Here is a 19,648-nt window from a genome sequence, read left to right as displayed (position 1 = left end):
TTTTTGTCTTGCGTTGTAGGGGAGGGGGAGGAGGTCTGCAGAGTGTAGAGTCCCTTTTACCATGTCTTTGACGCATCCTACCATATCGGTCGGAACTAATATTGTGGAACTAACATCCCAGACAAGATGTTGGAGTTGGAGTAAACCATGATCTGAAATACCGATTCTACCAAAATAGCCAACTGGTGATTGGTCTACTAATATACCTTGTCTGTGGTATTATCAAGACGAGTTAGAGTTAGAAGGCATCTCCAACTGTGTTCATCGTGACGCTCATGAGAAAACGTGAAAGTCAATCCCATTTAACATTATTACGACGACTTTCTTCTGGTTTCAAACGACTTCCCACAGTTCAATCCGATTCATCTAACTAAGTTCCATTTGAAAGTCGAAGGAACGTGCAATGGAACGAAAATAAGATATCAAATTTGGCAATTACTATAGTTCTAAATTTCGTGTCATATATTATACCGGTAACGAGTCGAAACATTCTATTATAGGGTGCGTCGACACAAATTTTTCTCAATTACTATACATACAATTTAAAATTCGATTTCAGTATAATAACGATTGTACAAGAAACGTACAAGATTTGAACTAGAAATGAACACGGTTATTATATCAAGCATCTGAATCGATGACCGACGACATCTTTATACGTTCGGAGTTATCGGATACAGGACGAACTATATATTACCCAGCGGGAAAAATTGCAATAAACTATACTATAAATTCTCTCGACAAAAACTCTCATATCGGTAAGACGGATTGTTTGCGAATCAATTTTGCTCATTACGAATATTTAAAAGTATAATTATTTATTTATTTAGATTAAGTACACGCGCGAACGGTGTCACCACTGTAAGGGAAACGTAAGACTCGATACTCCATACGCTTCAATAAATACATATGTACCCTCATTTTTTTTGTCAGAAAATGGCTAAAATGAATATAACATAATATCTAACCACAGCTTTCATACATTACAAAGTTAATGAATTGGTAATTGCTTTGAAATAAGTATTTGATGTACATCTTTGCGATAAATTAATATGCAAAACGGTGAGAGAGAGAAAATTTCGAATAGCAAGACCTCTTGCAGCTTATACACTAACTGGCATAACTGATTCAACACACTTTAAATCAGAATAACTTTTTTATGAATGGACCAAACGACTTCAATTTCTCTGTAATGCAAGAAGAATTAGTTTAGTAAATGACGTCTAAAAAATATGTTGAAAAAATGCATTTGGTCGGAATTGCGAAGAAAATAGAAAAAATAGATTTTTACTACCTTTTTAGCTGGGCCAATAACGAAAATTTAAAAGATGTGTTTGGTCAACTCGTATAAATGATATACGCTCCGAAAATTTCATTGAAATTGGTTAATTGGCTCACGAATTATAATCGATCAAAAGTGGCAAAAAATAAAAAATCTTGAAAAATTGCAATTTTTACCATTTTGATCGATTATAACTCGCAAGCCAATTAACCAATTTCAATGAAATTTTCAGAGCGTATATCATTTATACGAGTTGACCAAACACATCTTTTAAATTTTCGTTATTGGCCCAAAAATGTCGTAAAAATCAATTTTTACTATTTTTTTTCACAATTCCGACGAAATGCATTTTTTCAAAATATTTTTTAGACGTCATTTACTAAACTAATTCTTCTAGCCTTACAGAGAAATTGAAGTCGTTTGGTCCATTTATAAAAAAGTTGTTCTGATTTAAAGTGTGTGGAATCAGTTGTGCTCCTTACTGTAGTTTATAATCAGCATCGTGCAAGTACATATACATATGTTTGCGTTACAGTTCTCGTATCTACTACGGAAGAAAAACAGAATGGATCCTGGGTACTGTAATCGTAAAAACCGTGTTTCACGGTGTCCGGTGCGATGCATGCCGATCCAGTGGAAAGGTGTGCTATCGGAACGGAACTTTCTACGGCGTTTCGCCGTCCTACCTACCTGCCGAGGACGACCGATGGTAAACGGGGAACAGGCGATTTCATTTCCGAGCAGCGTTGCCCACCAGGTGGAGTCTCCTCGAGGTCGACGAAACGCTACAGTTCGTTCCACTGGCTTGCTTCGAATTGAAAGCTGCGCCGGTGCAGAGAGAGAGACAGGTCTCTCGACGGTATTGCACAGTGACGGTGGTCGCGGTAACCGCGACACGTATACCGCGATGGTTATCTGTGAAATATCATCGGGTAGTCAGGTACCTGTTCGTACGATTCAAATATTCCGGCGGTCTTAATAAACCGAGGGAAAAAGCCTGATCGGTGTAGTGCGAGAACAGCCGTTCCTCGTATTGAAAATTCGAACGGCGAGCGGAAGCGAGAGCGAGTCCAAATTTCTCGGTGGGGTCCGTCCATCGGGCCGGGTGAAATGAAATGTTGCTGAACGTCTGTGACTGGTCTGTCACTGAAGCATGAACCTGCGGGAAAATCAGGAGGGGTCAATGCGCGTTTACGGTGAGAATACGAGCTGCATCGCGGACAACCATGACGGCGCGTCGTATCGTTTAGAAGTGCGCCCACGTTCGCCGTCCGAGATCGATAAACCGTGGTGTCACTGAAAATGAGCGTTCGCTTGCGCACCAGGAACGACCGACTGGCCTGTGCCTCGCGAACAGGACACCGATGATCCTGACAACAACGGCGCATCGTTGAGCAGTCTGTCTCTCGGGTGCGGAGAGAGCGCGTCCGTGTGACGACGACGACGACGGTGGCAGTGGCGACGGTGACGGCAACGGTGACGGCAACGGTGACGACGGCGGTGGTATGGTTGACGAGGACGACGGTGAAGTGTGTTGTCGGTGTAGGTGTTGATCGCGGCGGCGGCAGCAGCTCCGATCGTATTCCGAATGATCTCTCGTCACGGATATTCGGGGTGCGATGAGACCGTTCCGTATCCGAGTGGGATGAACCGATCTCGTTGTTGATTAGCGTTCCCGTCGTGGGCGGCTTGGCTATCGATTTTATTCCGTGCTCCGCTCGGAAGATTATCGACGTTCTTATAGCAACTGGCTGACACCGTCGCTCGGAGATGCGCACCGATTTCACCATGCGTTCCGGTCGGTGAGACGGAGGAACTCCGATTTGCCGAGAGAGAACCTAATCGCCGAGGAGATTCGACGCGTCGGCGGCGGCGGCAATTGGTTTTCGGTTTTCGCACCGATGAGACTGCGTGCGTTTCGCGGAATTTCCACGGGAGCCGAGGTCCTGTAGGATTGATGTCGATCGCGGGTTCGTCCGGTGGCAATATGGCGTGCGGAGTGAACGACACGATCACTTAACGCGATCTCGTGGCTCCGGGTCGATCGATCGATCGGACGCGACAGAGAACGCGTGTGCGCCACGAGGTTCCCTTCGTTCGCCGATCGAAAATGAAATAGTTGGTGGCCGCACACGGGGAAACAAGTGGCCGTAAGGGTGAGCGCGGGGAAGGACGAGAGCGACAAACGCCGACGCTAGCAAGGGGGAAGGACCGTGGTCGTAGGACGAGAACGGATCTAGAAAGGGGGAACGGGATAGTGGCCGAAGAAACCCCGATAATGAAGGAGCACGGAAGCAAACTTCCGGCGGAGCAGCCTGCGAAGATTCTCAAGTCCCTGCTGAAGAAGCCCGGCCAATCGAAGGCCAGGTCCCAGAAGAATCGTGTGGTGATCAACGAGAAGTTGAACGAATTTTTCGCGGCTGATTACATAATACTGATCAAGGAAGAATGCTGCGCGGACTACGAGGAGGATTGCGACTGCTGCTGCCAGGAGCACGAGTTCCTGCGGCTCGGCAACTGCAAGGAATGCAGGGCCGAGCTGAACCTCCACTTCGGCATCTCGGACGACAACGATCCGCGATACCGCGACGTCGAGAGGGACGAGGAGATCACGCTCGGGGGAGACGTGTCTAGGGACAAGGGTTGCGACGGTGAACGGTTCAACTGCGGGGAATTGCACGTCGAGGATGCCGAGGAGGAGGAGGAAGAAGAGGAAGAGGAGGAGGTAGAGGAGGAAGAAGAGGAGGACGAAGAGGAGTACGAGGGAGAAGAGTGCGAGATAGGGGATGAGGGGGAAGAGGTCGTCGAGGACGCGTTGGAGAGTATACAGAGGAAGAAGGGTAGGAAACCGGAGACGAGAGAGATCGAGCAGAAGGAGACGGCCCTTGCGAGGGATAAAAAGAAGAGAACCGATGAATTTCGAACGGATGCCAACAATCGGAGGCAAATGGCCGAGCCCCGCGATACGAAACCGTGCATGGTTTCGCCGGCCATCTCGACCACCGACTCCCGATCATCCTCTCCGCCAACAGAACCACCACCACCGCCACCTCCACCGCCGCCTCCACGATCCCAATCGACCTTGGACAGGTCGATGTACCCGTCGCCGCTTCCACGACAAGAACCCCAACAGCAGGAAACCCTCAGCCCACCGGAGGGTTACAAGGACGTCTGCTCGAACGGAGAGGTGCCCGCGGAGGTGCCGCCGACGCAGTGTCTGCGGTCGTCGTTAGATCATCTTCGGTCTCGACGAACACCAGGTGAGCGTTGCGCAACTCGCGCGCTGCCTTTTGCGACGCTACTGCACGTAACTCTTGCTCGAGGAAAATGTCACGTACGTCGGATCGCGTCCAAAGCGTAACAATGCGCAGGGTGTCCGAAAACTAATGTCTCGACAGCGGCGAATCCTGTCGACATCGTAAAGATCGCGTTTGAATTTTCAGCGGCGGGTCGTTGCGCTGTACGCTATTTAGTATTCCGAGGTGCAACAGATGAATTCTTAAGACGCTACCCTTTTAAGAACGCTGAAAATACTCTTCGAGGAATTATAAAACGGAGCTTTTTATAACTTCTCGGATAATTCAGCTCACATCCCAGCAACGTGGCCGTGGGCGTTAATTTTTCTTCGGAGAGACAAAGCATCAAAGATAGGGTAAATGTATACCTGCATCTGGGGGTGTACGTTTTACTGCGGTCTGTTTTTATAATGAGAATGACATATTAATTTTGACGTAAATAAATTTGAACAATTCAATGACAAAATTAATATTTTGCTCGGGATAAATTTGTCAATTTCAATTTTAATCGAGCATCTCTCTTTAAATGGGAATTTGAATTCTGGTCGAAAACTTTCGTGTCGTTTACCTTTTGTTATCTCCACCCACGGAGCTAGCTATCGTTTCACCGTACGCGCGAGGGCGTTGAACGGACGGTTTTTTTTAATTCCGAGAAAAGTTTTCACCCGTAGATTCGCCTGCCTAGAGGATGCGCCACCGATTCAGGGACACCCTGTATGTGACGCATGTCTTCGTTGTTCATTCGGCGAGGAATTGATGCGAATAGAAACAGTGCTGAAGAAAGAAACTGTTTAATTGAGCGCCGTGCTCGGAGAATGTTCGCACACGGTCGTTGCGCGTGTTTCCCACGTATTTAAAACGCAGGCAGGCTCGCAAAGCCGTATCGGCGCGTTAAAATTACGGGACCCTGTGCCTGTTTTCCATGCCGTGGCCTCTCCCGAGAATTAATTTCTCTGCCGGGTGAACGCGTCGCTATTATTAATTTCGTTTCGCAACGGTGAGGTAACATCTTTAACGCGATCAGTATCTGTTTAACGCGCGAACATCGATCGCATACTTGTCGGCGTTCCCGTACGTTGAAATGTCGATGCACACACACATGCACACACCGTTCTCCCGCACGCTCACGCTGCTGGCCGGAAGTATAGCGTAGCGTAGCGTGACTCCGGTGTTTTCACGGTGCGTACGCGACAAGGACGGCGGCGGTGGCGGCTGCGGGTATACATTCCTGGGAAAAATGATCACCCTTGCATACGCGCCAAAGGAAGCTTTTGTTTCATACCGTATCTACCGTGTGTCTGTCTATCTCTTTTTTACGCCACCGCGATTTATTAAATATAACCATGACATTTTGCAGGAGCACCGGTCGAAGAGCGATCCGCGTACGATCGACAGAAGTCCGAGGAGGACGACGCTGTCGGAAATGCGAAAAAAGTCAACGAACAACCGCAACGAACAACGACGTCCACCGGTGTGTATTTATGCACTTCGCTCTCCCCGTCGACATCCTGCAGCAGCGGCCACAGAAATTGTTCTCTCGGTTTTAACTTTCACACGGGTGTAATACTTTATTATTAGACCGGCAGGTATTTATTCAAATCCACAATTTGCATAAATACATCCGCGAAACTTGAAATTAAAAAATATTCCACATTTCTGCGAGCGGCTCCAATAAATTCACAAATAAAACGAAACGGCGCGCGGCGTTTCGGTGCTACTGGTTCCTTCCGTCTAACCGTTTCTTTGATATATGTATTTTTTCTGCGCCGTGCTGCATCTAAAATAGTATAACATTCTGCAGTTCTGGTTTTTACAATTTTATAATATGTATATGTATATATCGCGTATGCAATACACTTCGGATACTCGAAATATTCTGATTGTTTACATTATTAAATATGTCGGTATTATACCAATTTCACATATCTATAAAAATTAAAAACATCACAGGGAATGGAAATATTCTAGGTCGGTAGAAACGTTTAATTCCCGAGTTAAAAATAGTTGCGAGCGCAAAGGGTTAAAGGAGAGATGCAATTTTACCGGCCACTGTGCCCTCTTAATTGACACCGCGAACCTTGTCTATTCGAGCGGACGAATTGCTAGTAAAAAGCGGAGACGACCGTGGTGAAAGTAGAAAATGCCGCGCTGACAGACCGTTTGTTTTTCTCCTTTTAGAAGCACGCCATCGCTATCTGGTCGAGACGATAACCATGACAACCGTGACGGAGCGGCGAATCGTACGCGAGATCAGCGAGGAGAAAGAGTGCATTGTCCAGCGAGAATGCGTGGACCGTTCGGGCGACGAGAAGTGCGACAAGAAAACTGTCGCCGAAAGAATCGCACAGATCGAGGCGGCGAACGATGCCGCGAATCCGATCGAATGTACCGGACGCGGTGAGGAAACAACACCACCGAGAGTCGGTGCCGCCGATAACCGTGACGAAACGACGGCAACGAAGCTGACCAGAAGCGAGACCGTGGAAGATGTCGAGGAGGATCGTCTCGGTCGTGGCGAGGCGTCATCGGATATGAAGGAGCTCTCTCTAGTATTTAAAATCGGCAACTCTTCTCTAGCGAACAACAGTCTGAAGCCGAACTCCGCCGTCAGACAGTTGTTTCCGAATCCGAAGTTCGTTTCCCCGCCGCCAGCACCGCTCGGTAAGTTGTCCGTACCCTCGGCAAGTTCCCCCGACGACTCGCAGGACGATAATCTTTCCGTTTCGAGCGAGAACCCGCGTATCCTCGACCCTGTAAAACGATCGAAAACTTTTGACAACCACACCTCGAATTCGTTCGACGACGACTCCGACTTGATCAAGCGAACGATCGAGAGGAACACGCTCCGACGAAGTCTGCTCGACAAGTACCGCTCTAGCTCTCGAAAGAAGAACCCTCCGTCGAAGCACCTGTCCCTGGAGGAGCGGATTCGTCAGCTGACCTGCGTCGATCAGGACGAGGACGACTCGATCTGCTCGAACGTGGTGGACAACACGGACTCTGTGGCGAGCGCGGACATCGACGCCGATTTACTCGAACGTGATTCGCCCTCGGGACAGGAGGACACGATCCCGTTCCCGTCGACGAGGCCGCTCGTTCGAAACGCTACCACGATAGTCGACACCTCCGCCTCTCCGACCTTAACACCGACCCCGACACCTACACCGACGCCGACGTCAGCTGTGCCGATGCCTGCGGCGATGCCGATCGTCTCGGGATTCGACCTGTCCGATGCAACGATGCCAACAGCTACCGGCGCATCGATGGCGGCGACGTACCTAGCATCGAATTCCTCATTCACGTCCGTCACGACAACGATCACGGCCTCGAATTATCATAAGCAGAACTCGCTCGGAGGCAGCATCAACGGCAGCAGCAGTGGCTCGTCGACTATCTCGGACCAGTCGCATAATCACTCGACGTACAAGAAGCTGGCGGACCTGTTCGTGCACAAGAAGCACTCGAACATGCCCGATCTGGGTCTCGGAAGCAACGGGAAGAACAGCATCGGCAAGGAGTGTCAGCAATCGAAGAACTCGGTGGCGAGGACGAACCACTTGGACGTGCGCAGACAGTTTCTGGCTAGTTTGTCGCCGCTGTCTTGCGTGACCGTGAACAGCGCGGATAATCAGGAGGATTACTATCGTCACGACTCTAGACCGTTGCCTGGCGAGAACCGCGACCCGTCCGCCAATTACAACAACGCTACTTCGCCGTATAGTTTGGAGGACATCGAGGCAGCGTTGCGCGAGAACGATCGGAACTACGTGGGTGCACCGGACGTCACCAAAGGCACGCCGATGATTATCAATAAGCCCGATATCGGGGATAACGCGACCGATGAGCTGCTCGCGTTCGTCGAGCAAGATAAATTCAGAACGGAGAGAATAAAGCGTCGTTACAACGAGGTCGACGATCATTACTTCACGAAAATGCACAGCATAAACGCCTACGCCGCGGACAGCCGGCTCGAGAGAATCGTCGATGGCAGAAGCGACCGGGACGAGAATCGCCAGCAGTTCGGTCATCTGTACCACGACGATCTGAACAGCAATCGCGGCAGCTTCGAGAACAAGACTCGCGTAGATGCGCAACGTGGAAACGATCTCCGATACAGCACCGGCAACAACGAGAAGAGGGGCGAGAGCGTCGACAACAACGATGTCGCCGTCAACGCCACCGACAACGAGAACAACGACGACGACGGAGACGACGACGAAGACGACGAACTGAACGACTACGGCTTCAACCGTCGACCGTCCGTCACCGGTATCAAGCAACGATTGTCGAACCACACGTCGGTCGAGACGTTCCATCGAACGATCTTGGAGAACGACGCTTTGGGCGTTCCCAAGACGAGCTATCTCTCGCCGCAGCCGACCTACTACGAGAACAACAGCGTGCAGATCGACGGCCGAATCCGATTGTACGACGAGACGTCGATCGACAACGCGACCCCGCACTCGTTCATCGGTACCCTGCTCACGGACGATCGGGACGCGAACACGATCAACCGAATCAACACGATGCAAAAGCAGATCGACGACATCTATCAGACGATCGTCGAGAATACTAATGTCGCCGGGCAGACCACGCTGGAACGTGTGCCGTACACGGAGGACAGCAACTTCGTGCGACAGCAGCAGCAGCAGCAGCAGCAACAGCAACAGCAGCAGCAGCAGCACGCACAGTTGCCGGTGAACGAGGCCGCGTTCCACTTTTACCAGGAGCAAAAGAACGGCCAGCAATACTTCCAGGAACAATTGAACGCGGTGAACGCGCGTCACACCAGAGGCGTGGCAGCCGGGGCCGAAGAGATGGATAGTGTTATCGCCGGTAGGGATTACACGATCAACAACATCCCGCCGAACGTCCGGCGCAGAGATACTCCGGCGGTCGTGACCACCCTCGCCAATAATCGCTGCAACATCATGCCCGTGATGCACAGCGAGTTTCCTCCGAACGGAAAGTGTTACCGAACTATGTATTTCGTTCCGTACAATGGACTATCCGACCCGACCTACCAGAACATCCAGCGTATCCTACCGGCTCACCCATCCCCTAGTTACGCGACCCACATCGAAAGGTATCCGTATCCTCGATCGAACAAAACCGACCCGCTGCAACCGCGACCGCAGTCTATCCCCATGCCTCAACAGCAACCGTTGCAACAACACCAACTCAGATACTACCACATCGGCAATCGGCCTCTCGCGCCGTTATCTAACTTCTCCCAGACCAACATACCCTCTCCACTACCTCCGGGTTCGATAGGAATGCACCCGGTACCCCCCGGGACTTCCTCCTCCTCGTTCGACTCGCGACTAGCTTCGATCTCCTCTCCCGATCCCGTCGCGATGCAATCCGCGCTGCAACCCGCCCTACAGCCCGCGCTGCAACCCGCGCAGCAGACCCTGCACCTGCACCTGCATCAGCACCAACAAACGTCGGAGGACTTCCGAATATCCGGTGTCGCTTTCGCCTCTGTTCCCCGAACCGCCGAGCACTCGTTGCAGCTCCATCATCACCACCACCATCATCAACACCAACATCCGCGACACCATCAGCCCGCGTTTTATCAAATACCACCGTCGACGACCAACATAACCGCAACATCCGCCTCCTCGTCGTACACCGTGATCGCGCCGTCTAGGTGCGCCACGCTGCCTGGCAGCGGTGTACCCAACACCGAAAACTCTTATCGGTTCTATCAGCTGCATTTAGGACGGACGGTGGTCACGCCCGCGGCCGAGCTTCAATCAGCTCAAACGTTCTTGTCTTCTTCTACCTCGACCTCTACCTCGATCGCCCCCTGCACCACCGCGTTCTCGCAAACGGTCACCCCGCCCTCGTCGTCCTCTTTCTCGTCCTCCATGCCCACGTCGTACTCTCCTCTGCCGACGGTCACCGGAATCCCGTCCCAGAAGTCCTCCATGCTCGTGCTTCCGAACCACGTGACTGAAAATCCGCATGGCGCAGCACAACCCGACTCGAATCACGTCCCCGTCACGAAATCTGGCCTCTCCGCCACGACCTCTTCGTCGTCCTCGTCCTCCTCCAACTCATCCGCTTCGTCCTCTTCTTGCTCATCATCTTGCTCGTTCTCCTCTTCGTCCTCTTCGTCGTGCTCACCCTCGTCCATACAAATCCCCTGCTCGCCCTCCAAGCAACAACACCACCAGCAACACGAACAATCCATCGGCACCTCCTACGCTGTCATAGAACGCGGCGTACCGGAAGGAGCCGCCAGCACCGGACCCCAAGATGTAGCGCAGCCAGGAATCTTACTTACGTCGAACCCCTATGTCGCGCGAAATCCTAGCGGGGTCTCGTTACCCAGTCACGTACAGAACTCGGTGTATTATGCGATGAATGTTTAAACCGTGCGGGTGAGTGTCGCGGGTGTAGGACCAGGCTCGGGGCTACGCTTTCGGGCAAATCACTTCCCAGCCAGCTCATTCGAATATTGTACAGTAACGTCCGACTGTAAGTCGTTTCTCGGTTCTGTGCTGTGACCTAGATATGAGAAGGACACGGGGCTCGAGAGCAGGGTTACGATATTCTAGTCTCGCCAGGCCCCTTACCCTTCCGCCCCTCGCTCAGCTGCGCAGCGAAGACCGCCTTTGCTTCCCCCACTCTTCCCAGTAAAGCTAACGTAGCTTGCTCCAAGTGGTACGTGTCAGCTTTAGTGGGAATAGTGGGGGAAGCAAAAGCGGGCTTCGCTGCGCAGCTGTGCGAGGGGCGGAAGGGTAAGGGGCCTGGCGAGACTCAAATATGAGAACCCTGCTCGGCAGGCCTCGGCCGTCGAGAAGTGTAAACATAACCAATCCAATAACAAAACTTCTTTATTTTTCATTATTTCTTGATTGGGACTTTGACCAACATATTCGTGGCATTTTTCTAATGATAATATAATTCCGATTATATTTACTTGTGTAATGAACGATGAAAGTTCTCGACCCAAAGAAGGACAGCGTATGGGAAAGAAAGAGACGACACAGTTCTGCGTCTGAAACATTCATCGTTCATTACACAAGTAAATATCATCGGAATTATATCATATTTGGTATAATTTTTATTAGAAAAATGTCACGAATATGTTGATCAAAGTCTCATCAAAAAAATAATGAAAAATAAAGAAGTTTTGTAACTGAAGTGGAATGAGCAGCGTAGGGACATACAGTCAAGCTTTCAGCCGGTCTTACAGTCGGACGTTACTGTAATGTTTACTTGGTCTCTCTTTCAGTGAACGAGCAGCGCATTCCTATAACCTGGATTCCTTTGATCAGGTCGTTCGGAAAGTAATTTCGTTTTCTCAAGGGAAAAGGAAAGCCAATAATATTTTTTCTCCGAGTAGGCGTGGCTTCGTCGCTCCCGATGTCGCTAGAGCTAGATCATCGGCCCCATAGAGCGATCCCCGGCCGTGCCTGTGCTAGACGGTGTGAATCACTTGGATTTTTATTAATCGTTAAAACGACGGCCCGTTACTAGTCACCGTCGAGATATTCTATTTTTCAACGACGACCCTCATCCTGTCCGTGCAGCCATTCTTTTGGAAAATGTTTCGAAGGTGACTAAGAACTAACAAGGTAGATTACCCAACCGTAACATACGTGTCAAATATTTTTGTCAGTTCATAATTTCATTAAAATTGTAAGAACCGACTGCTTCGACGAGTAATAACGAATCTTGTTTGACAAAGAATAGGACAACGCGGCCGGTCTCTTTTCCGTTTCTTTTCTGCTAGATCGAAGGATTCCTATGTCGTACGGACACAGACTCGAATAACTGCATAGTGGATGGAACAAATACAAAGTGATCTTTTTAAGACCTGTTCGTTTTCAAGTACAAACCGTCAGATGCGTTTCTCGCTGTTTGAAGAAAAAGGAAACGGGCTGTCGGAGACTCGAGTTGGACACCGTTCGTCGACGATGTCTTCTCTGCCAGAACCGCGTGCTCGTCACAAGTGCCCAAATACAAGCGAAAAGGAATTTATTCGGTGTTCGTTTCGTAAACCATTCGCAATAGTAACGTGAACGCCAGTTTTACCAAGTCGCCGCGCGCGTTTGCTACACCAAATGTACTTGTTAGAGAATATGTAATATGTACAGAAGGCGGGGACAATGCGTATAATGTCAGTAACATTCGACGAACGTTTTTTCAATGACACTTTTAGATCGCGCGAGTCGCTCGTTGTCGCGGTTTTCAAACCACGCGCATAGAAGAGAGACATTTTTCTTTTGTTCCGTTGTGCATTATTGTGTACCAATGGTTATCGATTCTAGTCATGGTAAAACGCGTACGCTAATAACCACAAGTATAAAGCAAAGTACGTTCGGTACGTTTAACAAAATATGTTAAATTTAAGTATACGTGCAAGTATAACTAGCAGTGACAAAGATTCGCGAGTAAGTTGAATTCAATTTCTGTGGTGGAATTGACTAAATAATTAAGAGGGTATCGCACGATGAAAAAGAAAAAGAGATGGGAATGCATCGCGGATTGAAATATTATCTTGTCCCGACTGGGCGCAATCGTTCGGATATAACAAAAAAAAGTCTTCTTCGAGTTCGTCGGAAAAGCATGATAGATATCCGATGATATTTTCATTCTGGTTCTGTAGATTTTTAGCCGTTTCCGTTCATTGTTTTCCTCGTCCTCTCTTTTCTCGTCTGTTATGCTTGCGTGAAAAAGAATACGTTTTGAAATTTGCCACAGCGAATTCGTCGGAACAACGAAAAAGGCGATAACAAAGGGCAATGTTACCAGCGAACTATGAATCGAATTATATTGTATGTCTTGCGTTCGATCGATATTTTTGCTGACGTGTAATATGTAACGTTCTTTCTGTTCTACAGGGTGGTCCACAGAAATATCTCATTTATTTGTGATCACTGGACTGCTGATCTTTATACGTTTATAGGAAACTTGAGTAGATGAAACTGAAAATTGCTGGAAAATTCTTCAAATTCAAGATGTCAATATATGTATGATTTCTCCTCAAATCAATTAATGGAAGAACTAACGTTCAACTTTTTTTCCGGAAAAAAGACCTCGAGAACAAAAATAACATTCGCAAAGCGTTCACCTTGCGATACCATTCACATCGGCATTAAAAACATCTGCTACGTCATCAAAAATAAAAGAGATATTTAGGTGGCTACATTTAGCGTGGACCAGCCTGTAAAAATTGTCGTGGGTATCGTTCGAGCTTTTCCAAAGAACGTTTGTAACGAATAGACCAATACATACACACTGTTTCGTGGAAAATAAAAGCGGTATGCAACTTGGCAATGATTCATACGGGCGAGCAAATTATGTAGGTGCACGGTGCAAATCGGTCGTGTATCGCAGTCAGTACTGTAGCGACTTAAATATATAGGAACAAAGTATTAACGTATATTAGAGTAGAACGTAAGGTAATGTTCAGTGCCGGTGACGGCGCTCGAATGTGATTAGTTTCGATCCAAAGTTAAGTACCAAACATTCGTGGTAATAAACAGCCAAATTTAAGGACAAGTTTTACATGTACCATAATAATTTACTTAATTCTTGGAAAATATCACCGTGAACAAAAAAGTGTATGTAAATAAAGCTTGAATCATACAATCGTGTTCCCATGGCCCCTCACGTAAACGTTTGTACAAAAAGGAAACTTCGCGAGACCGAGAAAAGATTTTCCTGGAATTTGCCTATTTTCTACACTCGCCTGAGATTTGAAATGATAAAGAGAAAGTCGCGCAGCGTCGACGTTTAAACTGTGAGAAATTGTACTCGCAGGCTCGATTCATCATGTGTTTTCAAACTGATTTATTAAAGAATTCACACTACCAATTTATCCATAAAAACTTCTTACATATTAAAGCAGTTGAATATTTCGCCGAGTTTCTTTTAATATGCAACTTGTATGGATGTTCGCAGTTCTCGATGATTACACACCGATTCTTTCGTACAATAGTCAAAAAGTATTCATGCCCACCAAAAGTAAATCGGTTCAAGTCCAACGGATCGGTCGCAGACTGTATCTTTTCAACGAATTGGCTCGTCGGATGGAGACACGCGTACTCGTGAATATACAAATGCACCCCCCCTCCCCGATGCATGTACAAAACGTTTTTTTTTCGTCTTTTAGTTTTTGTTTGTGTGAATTTATTCGTTCGAACCGAGCACGCGTCAAATGCGCCGCAAATGAACGACAAATCGCAGGATACCGGTCCTTTAACGATCTTGTCCCTATCAATGTGCCTTTCTATATTCGAATAAGTCGTACAAAACACCTGCAAAAATAAAGAAATAGCTAATTTCTTTAACGCATTCGTTGCAAACACAATATTGCATTTTTAAACAATGAAAACAGTCGATTCATTCCGAAGTACACTCTACGACAGTGCCTTGTCGGAAATATTAAGGAACATGCGTACAACAGCAGAGAATAAATTGATAATTAACACGATTTATACTATATAAAATGTGAATTATATAGTCTTACAGTTAATTATATATATTTTGTTTGTTTCTTTTTACGGGCTTGTCCATTTTAATGTGCCCGCCAGCTCCGCTGCAATAATCGGCGAACTTAACATTCTCCTCGCTTCAGAGGCGACGAGAGAATCGCTGTTTTCTAAAGTCTTTCGTTTTCATATATATATATTTGTTTTTACAACAGACAAAAATTACGTAGAAACGCCTATTCCGGAACAAATCTTTCGAAGGATTTGAAAGTCTAGGCAATATGTTAACTGTAGGATAGACTGCGGAGTTTTATGCGTTTATGAAAAAATTGGCTGAGTGAAATATACAACAGTAAAAGAATAGAAAAAATTAAGAATATCGTGTAATGTTATTTTTAATGCAACAAAATCATTAACGGATGATAACAGCTGTTTATTTTATTCCTGCTTCCCGTAATCGATGCGGAACATTTTGTATTTCGCATAAAGATCCGCAGTCTACTGTAGGAACACTGTTCGTAGCAGGCACATTAACCGGGGGCGCATGATCGTGAACAGGCACATTAATTTGGGGAAGCATGAACGTGTTACTAAGCTCTTTGCGAGGGCACGCTAAATTAGGCAAATAATGTATGTTTATTTTGATGAGATAAAAATTACGAAGAAAATGAACATCTTCAACTAGAAAAGAAATTCCTTAATCGAGAAGGTGAATCGAGAAACCGATGTAGATTTTTGAGCGGACGTAATCAAAGTCGGTGAATCTGGGAATGAATTCCTTAACGAGCAAGTCGGCTCGATGGCACATTAATAGGGACCGGTACCCCACCGATACTCGCTCGGATTTCGGAACAACTGATCGTCGAAAATGTTCTCGCATGCACCTTATGATGAAACGATTCACAGTCTTCCTCTGTATAGCGCTAATAAATTTTCGAAATGACATCGGCAGCGCTCTACAACAGGATACATCGTCTTCTTCTAACCGGCTCCGGAGGTTCTAAAGCTGCTAGAATCGCTTCGTCGAACACGTTCTTCAAACCTTTCTAAAAAGCAAAGCAAAACAATACTATATAGAGGTCGGAAAGCGTTTTAACGGGTTTCTAAGCGAGTTCACGCTGAAACTATAATATAAAATACCTGTGTAAGCGCACTGCATTCAACATATTTCACTGCTTTCAATTCTTTCGCAAGTTTCTCTCCTTGTTCCGCCGATATAGGCTTTTGCTTATTTTTCGCAAGTTTCTCGATAGTCGGCACGTCGTCTCGTAAATCGATTTGGGTACCAACTAACAAGAACGGTGTTTTCTGACAGTGATGAGTTATCTCTGGAACCCACTGATAAAAGGTATATTACTTATCTTTACGTATATACTTTTTCGAGGTAGCTCGTCTGAAATTTTGCGCCAGATCTTTACACTTACTTTCTCTTTGACATTTTCGAAAGACGACGGCGACACTACGGAGAAACATACAAGAAACACATCTGTTTGAGGATAACTCAAAGGACGCAGTCGGTCGTAATCTTCTTGACCTTTAACACACACACAAGAAAAAACCAAATAAGTTAAAATTCCTGTACACACACACACACACACATAAAATCAACAATTATTTCTATAAACACAACCTTCAATCCTTTGCACTCGGAGCTATTTTAACTGGAAAATTGATGGATATGAAATTGGTATAATACCTCGTACAATATCTAATTGTTTAGATACCGATATATTCAATAATGTAAACAATATTTCGAATAATGGTACAGCAATTTTTAGTGGCGCCTCAAACTCATTATAATTCGAGTGCTAAAGGTTAATAAACTCAAATATTTCTATTCCCTATGATTTTTTGAATTTCGTGGATATGAAATTGGTATAATAACTCGTACAATACCTAAATGTTTAGTAATTGCTTAGATACCGGTATATTCAATAATGTAAACAATATTTCGGGCGCTAAGGGTTAACCGTTCGAGTGCAAAGGGTTAACAGGCTAGCGAAAAGTTGCAATCAGTTTTCTAAATGAATTATTCGGGAATGCGTGGAGGAATGGTAAGGTTGATTGAAGAGGTTTGATCTCGATGAACGAAAAGAATCGAAATGATAAAGGATTGAATGGAATCGATGCTTACCAGCTGTGTCAAATAATCCTAACGTATATGGTTCACCACCGATCATAACCGTGACCGCGTAATTGTCAAACACTGTTGGAACATATTCAGATGGGAATTTGTTGGTAGTGTACGATATCAACAGACAAGTTTTACCTACTGCACCATCGCCCACTACAACGCACTTGATTGTTTGCATTTTGTTCGTTTTTGCTTGGATCACTCTACGCAAAAGGAATAGCAGTATGTTATTAGAGACGGTTCGGGGGTCCAATGGGAAGGGCAGTTTCTTACACGAGATTATTCGTCAGCGGCGTGGCTGAATTTCTGTCTTGTTCCGTTCCATCGAGTCCGGTCTTGTCTAGTCCCACGAGTTTTGTCAGGTCATGTCACGTCCCATTACATCCAGTCACGTCCAATTACGTCCGGCAACGTCTCTGTCGTGTCCTCTCCGAATAAAGGGACGTAATCACCGATTTGCTAGTCGAAAGCCCTCTTCGCTTCGCCCGAAAACTTGCGAAACTTGTGTGTATCTCTGGACAAGAAACGTGAACCGCGTCCGTCGAACCTCAACGCGAGTCAATGGAATTTACACATAGGCCTCTCCTCTGGAATGATTGTTTTTTCAGATCGCCATTTTACAGATTCCATGGGATATACGAGTTTCTCTTCGATTGCGATATCATCCGGATACTTTGGACGAGTTGATCGAACCGCAGCTCTCACGCCCTGGACCCAGTGGAAAGCGTATCGCAACGAACAATGTAATATAGAAAACTTAACTGAAACATTCACGAGCAACTGGGCGTCGACAACACACACTTCACTGTCACAAATTTTTCGAACGAACACAGAGAGCCGACCCGACCACACCGGCGATCTTCTGTTTTTAGCCTCGCGATCGCCATCTATGCGGCGGCGCACAGTACTACACCAGAAGCAAAACTTTCCTATTTCATTTTTTCTATGGTGTCTCTAAATCTAATAGCTCAGTAGTGTCCCAAGATAACGGAATATCTGATACCCACAAGTTATATATACGTCACAAGATAATTCAAAACGGTGGGCAGTGATATCATAAAAGCAAGGTATACAAAAATGAAATATTTTAAATGAAATTTACATTATTTTTATATATAGTCATTCGAATAAAATATTCTTTCACCCAGCACTGATTGTGGGTCCATTCCGTTGCACGCATAATGCGCATACACTGTATAGTGTGTGCATACATAGAGACTCTTATACTACACTATACAGTGTATGCGCATTATGCGTGCAACGGAATGGACCCTATGTGTCGTTCATATTCTCCATACTGGACACTGGACAGCAAAATGATAGTAAAACAGCAGTTAGTACAAGCTCTCTGGTACAAGCAGATGTACAAGAGACATGAAACGTGCATTTCGTAAATATTTCTTGTTGGATGTCGCTTACAATCCCTAATTCGTACACTACATATAAAATAGAAGTAGTGTTCAAGCTACTATGTTCATAGTATACAACTTGCGTGCACAAGCGCATTGAACGTGATTGAACGTACGCAGTTCTGCGACTATGTTCACGACGAAAAGATTATCATAGAAATCATCTTTGATACCAATATCTGAAAATATGAACCAATCATTGTCATGATATCTACACGAGACAGAATCTGCAGAATAAAGCTACTGGTGTGCTGTCTATAAACTCGGATTCTATGATTCAAGTACTGTCAGAAGTTAGTAAAAAATGATCGAATGAAATGCAGTTGAAACTAGTCCGGTAGGAATTTAAATATGTTTACAGGTAATATTTGATTATAATAAAAATGAGACACCACAACATAACATTCTTTTCTTTCGTATATGAGGAATTTTTACATATTCAATGATGCAGAATGTAGTCAGCAAAAACGATAGAATCCTGAGTACACATAGATAGACAGACTATATTAACCCATGTCGGTAAAATAAATGTCCAACTGCGTGGTCAAAACTTCAGACTCAAAACAAAATCTAATTAACAAATTTTGCGTAACTAGATACGGGCGACGAAGGTACCCCACGTTACCTGAACTTTGTACGTTATTGACGCTAAAATTTTCGCGCATGCGCGTAGAAAGGGTACAACATCTCATCACTGCGGTATAAATATGCTTTTTAAACTGATGAAGAGGTTGAATAATATATTGATGGTTATTGTTGTAGACAGATTTCTAGGAGAAAGTAAAATAATATAAAATAGTCTTTCTCAATGTTTTAGATTCCCACGAGCTATAAAATGCGTAAAGAACCGTACTGTACCGATCAGCATACAATTGACGTCCAAAGAAACACGCTCGAATAAACAATACAAACACGTTCGTCGATAAACAAACGAAGTGGAGTAGAATTGTCAGGAAAAGAAGTCCGCAGTGTAAGTAAGTGTGGATTTATAGTGGAGCTGCGAGCATCGATGATAGCGGCGCGGTGAAAACAAACTAACATTCGTGACAACATTTCGACACATACTAATGACAAAG

General features: G+C 46.0%; 2 protein-coding genes across 4 annotated transcripts; one reads left to right on the top strand and one right to left on the bottom strand.

Moving 5' to 3' along the window:
* The first annotated feature begins 2,086 nt into the window (after window positions 1-2,086).
* On the top strand, window positions 2,087-13,834 carry LOC143209076 (uncharacterized). Its single transcript, XM_076424297.1, has 3 exons — window positions 2,087-4,542; window positions 5,936-6,049; window positions 6,757-13,834. The coding sequence occupies exons 1-3, from the start codon at window positions 3,561-3,563 to the stop codon at window positions 10,956-10,958; spliced, it is 5,298 nt and encodes a 1,765-aa protein (XP_076280412.1). The 5' UTR covers window positions 2,087-3,560; the 3' UTR covers window positions 10,959-13,834.
* A 539-nt stretch (window positions 13,835-14,373) lies between these two features.
* LOC143209081 (cdc42 homolog) lies at window positions 14,374-18,000 on the bottom strand. 3 transcript variants are annotated; one of them, XM_076424307.1, is made up of 5 exons: window positions 17,926-18,000; window positions 17,164-17,366; window positions 16,454-16,563; window positions 16,170-16,367; window positions 14,374-16,075 (listed from the first exon to the last, which is right to left on the bottom strand). In XM_076424307.1, the coding sequence occupies exons 1-5, from the start codon at window positions 17,931-17,933 to the stop codon at window positions 15,986-15,988; spliced, it is 609 nt and encodes a 202-aa protein (XP_076280422.1). In that variant the 5' UTR covers window positions 17,934-18,000; the 3' UTR covers window positions 14,374-15,985. The 3 variants fall into 3 exon arrangements, with proteins under 3 accessions (XP_076280422.1, XP_076280423.1, XP_076280424.1); XM_076424308.1 differs by having other exon boundaries at window positions 17,437-17,997; XM_076424309.1 differs by having other exon boundaries at window positions 17,616-17,997.
* Between the last annotated feature and the right edge of the window lie 1,648 nt (window positions 18,001-19,648).

This window comes from Lasioglossum baleicum, chromosome 5 (genome assembly GCF_051020765.1).
Source record: "Lasioglossum baleicum chromosome 5, iyLasBale1, whole genome shotgun sequence".
Classification (NCBI taxonomy): Eukaryota; Metazoa; Arthropoda; class Insecta; order Hymenoptera; family Halictidae; genus Lasioglossum; species Lasioglossum baleicum.
The sequence above is the reverse complement of the archived record's forward strand: the minus strand, read 5'-3'. Positions and strand labels throughout refer to the sequence as shown.